Genomic DNA, 14,735 nt, shown 5'->3' on the forward strand with positions numbered 1-14,735 from the left:
CATCCAGCAAGTCTCATAACCAGTGTTGCTGTGCTTAGAATAATTGTCCTTTAACATCCAGGAGCTACTTCTGGAATATTTAGTCCTGCTGCGTACTTCTGCTTGTACACCTTTCTTTCCATGTCAAAGACAGAATAAATGCTGAGCCAGCTCAGCCCAGCAGATGAGATACGCTTGGGTGTAGGGCAGCCAGCATGCTGCAAGGAGGTGATGTGCCCAGCACAAGCAGGGAGCTCTGGGCAGCCACTGTGGACATGGGTACCAGCGCACACAGAGGTCAACACAGTGGCAGAAAGCCACTACTGCTCCCCATGGCTACCTCAGCCTATCTCATGAGCCACGCTATGTGACCATTTTCAATAACTGTCAGCAACTTCCATACGTTTTGGGGATTTTTTCCCCCACTTGGATTTCAGCCATGAGCTATTTGCAAATTTATATTATTTTTACTGTACTTGGTAGAAAGTTGAGATGCTTGCTGCCTGGCTGCTGTGTGACATTCTATTTAACATTTGTGCTTGTTCAATCCATATTTTTAGATGATACTTTACTCAGGACAATAACCAGAACCATATTTGAGAATAGATCCACAGGTTACATTGAGGGAAAAGAGGGTCCAATCCCAGTTTCCAGGATTGGGGAAGCTGGGAGGGGGCAGGGAACGATCTCTCAATATTTCAAAGATTTAAGAACAGACTGAAGGTCCATCTCATCTGGGATTCTGCTTCTGACAACATCCGAATGCAGATGCTTAGGGAAATAAAAGGAAAATACAGTTATACTTCCATGCTCTATCCTCCCAACTATCTGTGCTATTGGTCTCCCTAAGCAAGCAATTACTTAATGTTGAAGAACTCCCTGAGACCTTTCTTCCATAAATTTGCGTATTTGTTTTTCTAACTCTTTCACACTTTTGGCTTCCCCCCCAAGTCCTGTGGCAAAGGTCCTTCATCATTTAATTACGTGTTGAAAAAAAGTACTTTCTCATTTGTTAGAAACTTCATCTGTTTCCTTGTTCTTGTAAAGAGTAGTCGTTCCCCTGGTTCCACAAAATGTACCATTTTGCATATGTCTGTATGTTTTTATCATATACCTATTCATCCTTCTTCCAGGCTGAAGAGTCACTCTATTTGATCTCATGTGGAAGTTGTTTCATAAGTCTGAGCACTCCTCCCTTTTATCCTCCTCCTAGGATTTTCCACATCTTTTTTGAGATGAAAAGTCTAGACAACTGTCAAGATGCAGGTGAACTATGGACCTATACACAGCAGCAGAAATGTGTTTTCTATGCTGTTGTCCCCCTGACTCCTGAAATCGTTTGTCTCTGACTGTTGCTAACACTGAGCTGATGTCTTCAGACAGCTATGTTCTGTGACCAAGCAGAATTTAGTGTTCACCATAGTGTAAGCATAGCTAGAGTAAGTTTCCCCCATATATATTACTTCTAAGTTTTCATTCTGAGCATCCTGAATACTTTTCCATCAGCAAGCTAGCGTGCCCCCTTATCCAGATCACTTCTGAAAACGTGGAGAGCCCACGTCCCAACGCAGATCAATACGAGCCTCTGCAGGCTCACTCTCCTCTCTTCTCGCAGTTTGAAAATTTGCAATCTGATTCTTCAGTCCCTAGCTTTTAACCAGGGACCCACAAAGGTGCCCTCACCCTTATACTGTGACAGTTAGCTTCCTTAGGAGCTCTTGCTCAAAAGATTTGTGGAAATCCAAATAAACCCCAGCTGAATAATCAATCCATGGGCATGCGCCCATTGTCATGGATTTTATTCATCAATCCCACAGGGAAGCTCCCCTGTTGTACCCTATTTACCCCGAGTCAGTCCACCCTGTTCTTTATGCTACTATCCCCAATTTGCCTAGTGCAGAAGACAACCTTACTGCTTTTGCACAACTATCACTGCAGTTTCCCAGATCCTTCTAAAATGGAGACCATTATAAAAACTGGTTTCACATTTGCCATCTTCCATTCCCAACACCAATACCGATTCAAGAAACAGTTTGCACCACAGTTAATACAATGGACATGGTCATATTTCTGCTTGGCTCGCTCCCTTGGGTGGATATCACCTAGTCCTGGCAGTTCTTTTACTATTTGTTATCAATTTGTTCAAGGATTTGACCATTCCCTGGATTGTCCCCTGTGCTGAAAGGCTCTGAGAGCAAGGCCTTTTTTAAGCTCTTGTGCAGAGGACACCAAAGAAAAAAGAAATTAATTTAGTTTTTCTGTTGGGCTTCAGCTTTCTTTTATACATCACTCAGCCCTACAGTCACCCTGTTTCATGTGTATTTGAAAAAGGATTTATTAGTTTTTATTCCTTCAACAATGATTCATTGTTCCCCCTCAGATTCATTTTTGGCTTGGCTGATTAAATTTTAACCTCTTTAGTTTTCTTAGTTTGCTTTGGATTTACGCTTTCCACAGGATGATTTTTTTTAACTCCTGCTGCTTCCAATATTATAGTTACTCCCTTACTCTACCATTTAGTAATTCTAGCTTGCATTTTTAATTTTCTCAACATAAAAAAAAAAATATTTTTCTGAAAATTTTCCTAAAATTTGGGACAAAGATTCTAGTCCTTCCTCCCTTGCTCTTATAGTTAACCTGTTTCAGCTAATAATTCTTACAGGCTACTATCAATCAACATTTTTTCTTGAATCACATTTTCACAGGAACTGCAGTCACCACCCATCTTTTCCCCTAAATTAAAAAGCTCAGAGGTGATAATTTCTTCTGTTTATTTTAGGAACCAAAACCCCCTAATGGTTAGTTAGTTAACAGAGCACCTTACAATCCTCTGATGATACTTATCATCACAGCCTACTGGTAAGGTAAAGCACTATTACTATTTATCATTACTTTCTTACAGGCAGAGAGCTGAAGCACAAAGCCAATAAGGCCAAAACATACATACACAACATTTTTAGTCTTAGAGCGCCTACAGAACTGGCACCTGGCACCAGATGTGGACTTCACAGACCCAGTATAAGGAACACAGGCTCACCCCTGTCCTGAAATTTGCAGAAATCTGAACAATGATGCCCTGAGTGCCAGGGTACTGCCTAACCCATTCACACAATCTTCCATGACTGAAAAGAAGATAGATATGAATTCAGAGAAAATGTCTGTCCCTTGCTTGAATTTCTGCACCATTTTGGGACAGATCTCACTGTTAATCTAATTATTTGATGACCTTTTTCTCATCAGAAAGCCTTAGTGCCTGCCTAAGATGCAGTCCATCCCCAGAACAGAGCAAACCAATGCATGTATCTTTATGGATAATGATCAAACATACCCAAAATTACACACAAGATCACAGTTTTACTCACAGATTATCTTCGTCCCGCTTCTAAGACTCCTGCTATACACCCACCTTGCAACAGCTAAAAATATAGGTTTCTAAATACTGTGTAACTCGAATTTTCAAAGGGCCTTTCAAAACTTACCTTCTGAGATGAGCAACCAAAGGAACAACAGGCCTAACAATAGCTTCATGATAAGTGCCTCTATGAATTGATAATCTCGATGTGCTGCTGTCTGTTAGACGTTAAGGCTGTAAAGAAAGAAATTCTCTTCTTTTTCCTCCTTTATATTTTAACAAGTTGATAACTCAGCAGCCATAAAATTTATTAGCCTCTTTACCTTTGGAAAGCAAAGCGACAACGGTATCTTACTTCAAAGGCACATGCAACCCCAGTTTATAAATTGCCCCATCCAAGGGTCAAAGGAGTACAGAAGTGGCACAGCTTCTCTCACTTGTTCAGAGGCAGCTGGCCACTTTTCAGGGGGACTCTCAGCAAACACGAGGACCTAGATCACGTGAGTCAGCTTCCAGCAGGGTCAAGGCTCTTCCAGGCAATACATAACACATTAATTTGGCATTAGCCTGTCTCTACAGGGCAGGGAAGGAGCCTCTGTTCCTGAGACAACAAGGGCAACCGAGCCCTATGTAACAGCACACATCCACCCGAAGAGGAAGGTTGTGCTCTTCCTCTTGTCTCCTTCCCTGCCTCTGCTCCTTCCTTGCCTTCAACCAGCCTCACACTGTGCCTGTCTCTCTTCCACTAGCTCCAGAACCACCAGCTCCTTCCCCAAACTGATTTGACTCACTGAAACTCCAAAAACCTAAGTTTAACTGGCTGCCAGAGGGGTGTGAAGAACATCAGACACAGCACAGAAGAGCATGGGAGGGTCATGATCCAAGCAAGCAGAGCAAGCCTCCACCCAGAGCAGCAGCGAGCTGTGGTATAGGGCAGCACAGCTCTACCTTGTGCTGTGAAACCCTGTCCTAAAGTGAGACAATGTAAAGGATGTGTCACCTCTCCTGTGTCACCTAAGACCATAAAGTTCCTTGATAGTGAGAGAAGAAGCAGAGAGGTGCTGAGGGAAGTAACGCAAACCCTTGAGTACCACCAGCAGCAGGCATGTTAAAGACCACCCCTACAGCTTCAGCCCATGGGATGTAGGCTCTTTCTGGTGAATTTTCCTTCACTGGGGTATGCCTCACCGGTATTTGCCAAGACAGAGCACTGGTGGACAAGCAGGATCAGCAACTCTGCCCTCATTCTGCCCAAGTCTCCAAAACCCTTGCTATGATGCTCTCCCAGTAGCCCAGTCACTTCTGCAGATTCAAAGAGCATGCAGAAATGCCAGTTAGACTGTGGTGCCACACTCCCCAGTGAGACTCCACTATGCCTCAATTACAGTGTCAGGATCAAACCTCCAAAGAGCAGCCTGCTGTCCTCGCACAAAACACCAGAGTGCCCTCTGGTCTCTTCCAAGCGCAATGACACCCAGAGAGAGCTCCTACATGAATAATGGGAGACTGCTTAAGTAAAATAGCTTTAAATGCTTAAATAAGCCACTGACACACCCATCTCAGACAGTCTAACCCATCCTTCAAAGGGCTGTTTATTTTGGCTTTCTGTTGTTTCATTACTGAAATTCGACATTCTTTGAAGGAACATGTTGGAGGTAGATCTTATGCCCACTTCACTTTTCAAAAAACAGAAATGTAATATTAATTCGGAAGATGAACAGCTGTTGTTCAGAGTGACATGCAATGAGGAACCTGCATAGCCAGGGGAAAAATGTTCCTCCACCCCCTGAGTCTCCAACTTCATCCCAGCACAAACATACCACAGACCTCAGCAGCTCAAGGGGCTGCTCACCTCAGACACAGCAGCATGTTCAAGTTTGAGAGGGACAAGCTCATTCCACTTGGGGGTCTCACAACCTGAAACATGGTTTGACTCCCAGGCTCTTTTGACCAGTAAGGTAATGAAAAATTAGAAGCTTATTCACTGTCAGGGCACCACACCAACCAACAGCTCCCCTGTCTGGGCTGAGCTGAAATGGAGCTCCCAGGCATATGGGCAGGATGAGGATGGTCCCAGGTGAGGCTGGTCAGGGCCATTATCACCTGTCAGTCAAGGTGGAATTGCACAGTCTCAGCATGGATGGGATTTACCTTTGGTGGGATTCGTCATTACATTGAAGGATTTGTGGCTGCTTCACTCCTCAACGGAAAGCTCTCATTATCAACAAGTCTGAGGAATAGACTTTTTAATAAGCTGAAAGTGTTTAAAATCCCAGAAAGTCTCTTCCTCATTGCACACCAAGCAAAACATGGAATGGAAGATAGCATTAATTCATACATTTGCCATAACCCACAGCTCCAAGAGTAAGAATTTAGCTTTTAGACACTGTGACGTACTCCAGAAGGGAAACAGCATTAACTGCAAGGCTTGTAAATCTTCTGTAAACACTCCTTCCCACCACCCAAGCACCAAAATAGCTCCTAGACTGAATAGCAAATAGCAAGTGGCAACAAAGATCGAAGAAGTTTGCAAAAGAGAGAAGAGAGAATTCTCTCTTAGATGTAGAAAGTGTCAGAGACAAATTAAAGCTTTTGCATTAGTGCAAGGGCAAAGCTAGATGCAGCTACAGAAGGCATGGAGGGCTCCAGACCATGAGCCAACCCTCAGCTGATGGTTTTTAGGAATAGACAGGGAACTGCAGCCATGTAGCTAATTACCTAATGGTCAACACAGAACATCTTGTGTCTTCCCTAAAGTGCCTGCTGCTGCTGCTCAGGTGGGACAAGGAGCTGGCTGGACCTCGTAGCTAACCCTGCCTGAATTGTCTGAGTCTTCTTATCACCTGCCCTGGATGGAGAAGGCTCAACACAACTGGCACAAAAGAACTTTGCGTGGGAGTTGGTGGTGAAGAACAGAAGTTTTGTGCCTTGGTACTCAAGCAAAGGACTTGTTTCACATGTCTAGGCTGAACAGTACAGAACACCACAAAACCAAAAGTCAGGTACTGGTTACAGCTTTCAAGTAAGCAACACCCAAACAGATACTCAAACATATGTAGTAAAAATTATTAGCCAAACTTCTTGGCCCGTTGCTACATTTTTAGGTGCCTTCTAATATACCTAGGGCTTCACCTCTCGTACCTGGTACAGGAGCTGTAGCTGGGAAAGCCAAGGGATTTCTCTACCTTGTCTTTTAAGTTTTTCCTTATCTGCTTACTTGAACAGAGCTCTTTCCTGCATTCCTTTTACTTATACAAAATATTGAAACCCAGAAACTCTGACAACCTATCTAGGTCCTCACCTATAGGACCAGTGTTTTAAAACACAAGTAATGAATCTATGACTGCATATTAAAAGAAAAAAAAAAAAAACCAATCAAAAAACTGTAGCACTCAACCACTCATAATTAAACCCAAGGTATTTGTCACCATAAACACAAACTTTTACTGAGCAAGTTAGGGAAGTAGCTTGCTCAGCTACTAACAAGCAGAGGCCCTGTATCAGAGGATAATGTAACTGGATCCAAAAACCTGTCATATTACACCAGCATAGTAGAGGACTTGTCGTGGAAATATAAAGCAGACTGATTCTCCGTTTCATTTAAAGATACAGCCTGTCTGTGACTTGTCAGTGCTTCAGCTAATCCTACTGCCTAGACAAGGCCTTAGATCTTGAATTTCAATTCAGAAAGCTTATCCCTGAATTGTTGCATCTACGAGATCCCCGTCTGTAATGGGTAGAACATGATAGTGCTGTGAAACCGTTAGGAGTCAATCATACACAACAGTGAGACATTTCACATTTCCTCATGATGTGCCATCGTCTCCTATTGCTGCGCTTCAAGTTGATAGTAAATTTAGCGCACACCCCGGACCTAAACAGCAGATCTTCCTCCACAGGAGAGTTCAGGCATGCAGTGGAGGGTGAGGACATGAAGTAAGACCAAGGGCAGCCAGGGACATGAATCACAGGGCAGCAGTTCTACAGCAGCAGGCAGAAGAGCTGCACAGCTTAAAGGAGGCTGCTACCACCTGCTGGAGAGAATGCAAATACTCAAAGGAAAAAAATAAACCAAACGTTAATTTAGCCGTTCCGGGCACGAGTTGGAAAGCACGGCTCTGCGTGTGGTCAGGTTACTGAAGGTGGGCAAAAGGCCTTGTAATACTTGGTGCCCTCCTTAAAAAAAACAAAATGCAAGCTTCTAGAGTTGCAGACGAGGAGGATCTAAATTGTTTCTAAAACGGCTTTCAAAAAGAAATACCTATAAAAAAAGGCAAACATAAAGCCTCAGATACACTTCTTTAAAGTAAATTTTTCTAAGCTCAGCGCGTGACTGGAGCACTGGACTCTTCACTTGGATATTTGGGATCGGCAGAGTTGCTATAGAGTCCTGAGCTATGGCGATAAATAAGTAAACAAGCAAGGTCACTGGTGAAGTTATACCCATGTTTTGGAGGAGCTATGAAGCAGCAGCCTCCTGCAAACACCCAGCAGTAGCTGAATGCAGCAATATGGAGAAGAGGAGGCTGAGGGGAGACCTTAGCACTCTCTACAACTACCTGAAAGGAGGTTGTAGAGGGGTGGGTGCTGGTCTCTTCTCCCAAGTGACAAGTGATACGACAAGAGGAAACGTCCACAAGTTGCGCCAGGGGAAGTTTAGATTGGATATTAGGAAAAACTTCTTCACTGAAAGGGTTGTCAGACACTGGAACAGGCTGCCCAGGGAGGTGGTTGAGTCACCATCCCTGGAGGTTTTTTAAAGACATGTGGATGAGGCGCTTAGGAACATGGTTTAGTGGTGGACTTAGCAGGGGTAGGTTTACGGTTGGACTTGATGATCTTAAAGGTCTTTTCCAACCTAAATGATTCTATGATTCTATGAATATTACAATGAAATGTCAGATCCTATGTAAATAAGTGAATGAAACTCAAAATTTCTTCCTTGTGCCTGTAGGAAGGCACAGCCTCCCACACAGATTGATTGCTTGGCAAGGGCACAGGCCCTTTAGCCACTAACCTGAGGCTGGCACCAAAGTAAAGCACAAAGCCCGTCTCCACAGGCTGTGCTTGGTGCTGCTGGGAGGCTGGTGGTACCCCAGCCTGACTTTGCAGCTTGTACAGCTGGCACAGGTCCCTTATGCCACATTGCCTGATCACAAAAATGTGGTGTACCCTCTCAGCAAAAGCTGGAACTGCTCCTCACTGTCTTTTCTAGCGGCTTCTGGGCCTTTGATATAGGCAAGCTGCAGATCATGCCATAGGCTGAAATCCCCCCTGCTCCACAGGGGCAGGAGTCTCAGGGCTGTGGGAAGGAAGGGGGAGGTCCTCCTGCTAGTCCTTGCCCCTCTGCAGGCCAGCTGAAACCTGAGGATGGCTGCAAGCCAGCTGAAGGCTCTGAACACCTGGAGAACAGCAGAAGTCAAGATTTAAAGGTCCTCTGCTAAAGACTCTTTAATGACTTTTCTGTAGCATGAGGGTTTGTTTGAGCCTGTAAGCAGCAAGAATATGCGGACCAGATACTTCCCATGGCCTCATCATCAGACCAGGAGTTAATGCTCATTTCTGGAGAGCCCTGTTTACAGACACAGTCTTGGGAGAGTCCACCAGTGCTATCACAGCCTTGAGAGAGCAGAGCTGGCTGGAAGGCAGAAAGCAAAGGGGCTTTGAGCAGTCTGTCCTCTCTTTTAGAGTAGGGACCAGAACAGGTATGATCTCTCCCTGTGAGTCTCTGGGGGAGTTCATTGATGCTCATATCCAAAGTACCTAATTCTCAAAGATTTGCACAGAAATCATGCACCTAATAAATACCTCTGTGAAGTGAAGCCCAAGTCTCAAAGCGCTACGGTTCTCTGTAAAATGGAAACACTAGTATTCCCTTTCTCCCATTCTTTTCCATTAAGTTATAAAATTCCCAAAGCAGTGCCAGCTTTTTGCTGTTTGTATTCATGCCACAAAGGGGCTCTGTTTTCAGCCAGCACTGTAATTGCAGCAACTGTGTGGAAAGCTCCTGACTCTCCTGATTCTCTCTCTGAAGCTCTTCCCACATGAAGGTACAACACACAGACTACATGGGGTCAGCCTGTCTAGGTGCCACGGTGTCCCAGACTTGCTAGTCCATCTACCCACACCCCAAAAACCCTCTGTTTACCTGACTCCCCCGCAGAAGTTTGTTTCTCTGCCTGCCTCTACATGTCAGAAAACGTATCCCTTTGACCTCAATGAGCCAGCCCCAGCTGTGCTGTATTCCTTTTGCATCAATAATACTTGTGCTGCCCTTGAAAAAGAGAAGACTACCAAGTGGTAGCACAGTAGATGAGATGGGGAGAGGGGTAAGGCTGCTTTTCCTCTTAAGGGATGAGGCTTTGAGGGTTTGATCCTTCTGGCTGCAGGTCCACCAAACACTTACAGACCTTTGAACTTCAAGGTCCTTGAGGTTGATCAGTTTTCCTCCATATCCAGCAGCGGCACCTGGAGGCAGGAGCTTATGGCTCAGCATGCTCCCTTTACATACTTTACACACTCCAAATTGTGGCAAACACGTCCTCCCACCATAGCGTTCATCACCTGTGGAATGCTCTGACCTACTCTCACCTATTCTGTGGCTAAAAGAGCCAAACACAGGCCATCCAGGTGCTCTGTGTCTTCTTGCTTGCCAGTTTTTTCACTCAGTGAATGGAAGCACATTTTGGCAAGCCTGGGGGTAATAGATTCAGTGCTAAAAGAAGTTGGTTAAAAGGCCTTTACCTAGGGACCATGCAAGGCCAAGCAGCTAAAGCCTTCACTAACTGTGCAGAGGTGCTTACAGAAGCTAAATTGCCTTTTGTGAGGCAAAGAAATCACAGGGGAACAACAAGCAAACACCATCAAGTCAGTCTTAAACCCAAAGTCACGCACACCTCAGCACTCCAGAAAGGGGAGCGGCTACCCGGGCATAAAATAAATAGGAGGGGTGAGCATGCAGAACCAATAGAAGCCAGACCGGACTAGAAATATTTACAGTGCAGGGCGGAAAGGAATATCGCTGCTCTGCCTGGAGCACATGGCCCAGGTATGGCCAGTTGGCCTGAATGACACGTTTGGAGGGCCACGCTTGCTTTCTCAACTGTAACTCTCATAGTTGCCACCAGAGGACACCAAATTCCTACATTTTCATTCCTGAACACACCGTGTACCCGGACCCTTCAGCTGGAAATGGGGAAAAATGTAATGACAGTGAAGCTGTATCTCCAGTCCTTTGAAGGGGAAGCCCAGGCCAGGTGATTCTGGATAAGACCTGTGGTTGTCCAGTTGTACAACCACACAACAGTAGCTCCATATCCTCCCTTACAGTCAGAAGCCAGTTTCAAGCTTGCATATTTTTAGCGACTGCACACTTTGAAGACCAGTAATAATACAGAAAATATCAGTGATTCAAACCAACGCTAGATGATTGGAGACCAAAAACCACTGCCAGCTGAACAGATGCTCTTATTCCATATTTCCATTGAAAGAGTCTTCCAAAATTCACAGCTTTGCCAGCCTTCATCCTGACATTTCAGCTGAATATTGCAAGAATGCCATCAAGTACTAGAGGCCTTTGTTTTTAAGATGGAAAGGCTGGGCTCTGGAACCAGCTAAGGGTACAGGCATGGGCCTGTGCATAGGATTTTCTGAACAATTAATCTGCACTTTATTATTTCAAGTGATCTCCATGAATTGCAAAAGCTGCTCAGAATCAACTGGATAAAATTCAATAAAAACACAGCAAAGTACTATGATTGGGAAGGAGAAATTAAGTGCACAAATGAACGACTTGGAATAATTGGTTAAGCAGCAGTACTACACAAAAGGATCTGGAGGAATTAGAGTGGATCATCTAATGAGTCAATGGTATGCTGCTATTGCAACAAAACCAAACATTTCTTTTGGGATATGTTAATGGAGTGTCATAAGTATGTCACAGAAGGTCATTATTATGCTTTATCACAGAAGAGTGCTCACTGATGCTAAACATTGTGCCAAACTTGGGGCACCAGCACTTTCAGAAAGATGGAGTTCACAGCTGACCAGCCAGCCCAACAGGAAGCTTAAGAAACCCTAAGGAAAGCTGGATTGACTGGGGGAGCTTTTTCCAGGAGAGAGGGGGAGAGTGAGGGTGGCCGCCCCAAACGCAGGGGGCTGTTCTAGCCAGCAGCAATTATTGTGCATCTGTTTTCCCTGGCAGCTCAGAAGAAAGATACACAGAGGGGTCCCAGATCAGTGTGGAACAAAGACAGACACAAAACCCAGGGCTAGTTTGGGTTTCATCTCAACAGGCATCTCTGATTTTCTTTAAGTAAGAGGGAAGGCATGCAGGTGGGGGATGGGAGGGGTCACAAGTTTTGATGTGACTGTCTGTGACAACTTGGAAACTTGCTTTCAGGTGAGGAACGGTCCTTTTAACAAAACAAAGTGGCACACCCAGGAGTGCATACACAGACCACACCTACTGGAGCCAGCTTCTACAGGGTTGTTTGTCCAGCAAGCAAAGGAGAAAATAAAGACTGGAGATGGAGGTTCCTTTTTGCCTATTCCTCCCCGACGTCAGCCTGACCTTATGAATAGTATGGCAAGGCTGTTCACGTATTACTGCTTTCTGAAGCTCCTGGGGACCTTCATGGTCTGGCTAGTATCACAGCTGCTGTTAGGCTCCCTCCCCTTAGATCTGGTTTCCAGCAAGCACCTAAACAAATTTGGGCACGTGCCCATTCGGCGAAGGCCTTAAGCACATGCTTAAATTTAAGCATGAGCTTCAAACAAAGTGTGTGTTGAATGACTTCTGCAAACAAGGCCTTAACCTTGAAAAACACAAATAGATAAAACAACTTTTCACTCTAGCCGGGTTCAAACACTTTCCTCAGACTCCTTTGAGTTGAGTTTACCACCTCTCTGACACTGAAATAGATGCCTTGCATAAGACGACTCTCTTGCTTCCTCTCTGCTGTAACTCATCAGCTCTTCCCTGCTCCGGGGCACGTACCTCTAGGGACAGATGAGATCTATTCCTGCTTGTTACTATGCAGAGCTAGATCTCAGCAGCAGCGATAAAGGCCCTTGCACATCCTAGCTTGCTTTCTGATACTTCCCTTTTCTTTGGAATTCATACTCCTCGCCCGCCCTCGCTCCCTGCCCCCTTCCCCGTTTGCTTATACTTCTGGAAAGATGACTGAAGGCTAACTAATGAGTAAGATACTGCTGCACGTCATCGCCTGTCTGCTGCAAGAAGGGGTGAACAAGTTCGTTTGTCCACAGGTTAAAGTGAGGTTGCCATCCAAACAAGGAGCATGTAATTGGGAGACCAAGCAGTGGAAACCTATCCTCTCTTCGCTCTCGTCTGGAGCATTTAATTTCTTTTTTCTTCGATGTGTACACCACTTCATGCCTGCACAGCATCTTTCAAGCAAGGATCTCAAAGGGCTTCACAGACCTTAATTAAACCTCATAAATCTCTAATTGATAGATGAAAATTCTGAGTCACAAAAAGGTGAAGTGATGTGCTCATGGTGAAACAGTGAGTCAGTTGCAGAGCTTGGAGCAGAGCTGTGGTGATCCCAGTCCGGTACTCAGCATCTTCCCCACTCGCCAGACTTTATGGAAGACATAGATCTGCTTGGAAAGCAAGTTCAACAGCTGCCTGACACAGCTCCCAGTGGGCCGTTCAATCACTGACAGGGAACAAGCATCAATGGCGTTTGGTACTGTGGTACCCAAAACTGGCTAAGAGTGGAGGCCAGGTTGCAGGAGTACTCTGTAAACCGGGAGGAGCTCCAATCACCCCGCTCCCCACTGGCTGCGACCCCAAATCCCTCCTGGGGCCCAGGGCCCAGTTAATGGCCGTTTCCAAATCCCCAGGCAGCAGCCACAGGACAAGGACAGCCCCTTTGCCCTCCCAAAACAGTGTCCTGTCAGGGGAGAGTCTTCACGCCCTGATAAATGCCTGTAGGAGCAATGTCAGAGCCAGCTACAGGCTGGTGCGAAGGCCCACCATGGACCTGCGGGAGCGCAGTGCGGCCTGCACCTGGGGGACCCGGCCCACACGCCCGAGCCAGCTCCTGGCTGTCGGGTGGCCCTGGGCAAGTCCCTTTTCTCCTCCGTTTCCCTCCCCAGCCTTTGTTTCCGTGTCCGTAGCGTGTCGGCTCGGCAGGGCAGGGACCCTCCCGGCTGGGTGTTTGCGTGATGCAGCCCCGGCCAGGCTGGGCTGGGCTGGGCTGGCGGGACGGCACAGCCCTGCCCGCCCGGCCCTGCCGCCTGACCCGCCTCGGTGCCGGGGAGCCGGTCCTCTCGGTGGACATCGTCACAGGCTGCTTTCCAATTATAGCATTTCAGGGCTGCGACCGTGTTTAATTGTCTGAGTTTTATAAACACTAAACGGCCTTGGCTGACGCCTGAGTTAATGATCCCCTGCAGAAGCGACTTTGGCCGGCCGGCTCCCAGCCCGGCCCTCGCCACACCCGCCAGAAAGGGTCAATTAAAAAAAGACGGGAGAGCATAAAAACGCAGAAACGCGACTTAAAAGATGATGCTGCATCTGCGGAAATGACACATAACTCCCTCCTGTCTGCGAACTGGGCTTTCCTGAAGGCACCAAATGGTGGTGGCTCTGCTCCTCAAACCCACCTGCCTGCAGTGGGCAGCACGAGCTGCCCGCACCTCAGCACCCCTTCCCACCACCCCAGTGACTGCCCGGACCAGGGTCCGACGATGGCAGGAGACCTGTAGCAGGACAAGCAGTTCGATTCACCTACCATGACAAACCTATGTTTCTTTCCTTCAGGTTTTTCCCCCTGTTAGTATCAACAAAGAAAAAAACCCAACACAACCCACCTCAAATATGCAAACAAAATGAAAAACCCCGCAAGAGTAACTAGCCAAGGCTTTTATGCTAGTGCAAGAGTCGCTGACAGCATCAAAACAAAGGAAAAATCTCTAGGTCAAATTTGCAACTGATGCTTCAGCGAAGAGCACCGACTTTCATACAGTACGTATAGACGTACATACGCTCCCCTCAGCCCCCTCCGCTAATGCATCGCAGCTCAGTGGCACGAATGACACTGGAAGGGGAGCAGATGACACTCTGGTATAATTTGTACCTATGCACCACTATAGCTCGGCATTTCTATTTCCAAAAAAAAAAAAAAACAAAAACAGGCAAGCACACAGCTGCAAGGCGGCCTGGGTAATTGTGCAATGCTGGGAACTCTTAGGTAGTTAATAATTATACTCAACCTTCGGTCTAGTTCCTAACAACACCCCTAGGCGTGTCGCTCTTACAGAATAAGGGCACACGCCCTGCTGTGTCTCCTTGCTTAACAGGAACACAAAGTACAGTAGTAGGAGGTGTTTCCTTGAACTCTGAACAATTGGACATTTAAGGATTAATTACTGT

At 46.0% G+C, this 14,735-nt stretch overlaps 1 protein-coding gene across 1 annotated transcript in view; it reads right to left on the reverse strand.

Annotated features, from left to right (window-relative positions):
• Positions 1 to 3,507, reverse strand: part of PLB1 (phospholipase B1) — an 80,844-nt gene extending 77,337 nt beyond the window's left edge. Inside the window, exon 1 of the mRNA XM_059835432.1 lies at positions 3,459 to 3,507. Coding sequence (XP_059691415.1) covers positions 3,459 to 3,507 — 49 coding nt within the window. The remainder of the gene's footprint in view (positions 1 to 3,458) is intronic.
• Between the last annotated feature and the right edge of the window lie 11,228 nt (positions 3,508 to 14,735).

Source organism: Gavia stellata, chromosome 2 (assembly GCF_030936135.1).
Source record: "Gavia stellata isolate bGavSte3 chromosome 2, bGavSte3.hap2, whole genome shotgun sequence".
NCBI lineage: Eukaryota > Metazoa > Chordata > Aves > Gaviiformes > Gaviidae > Gavia > Gavia stellata.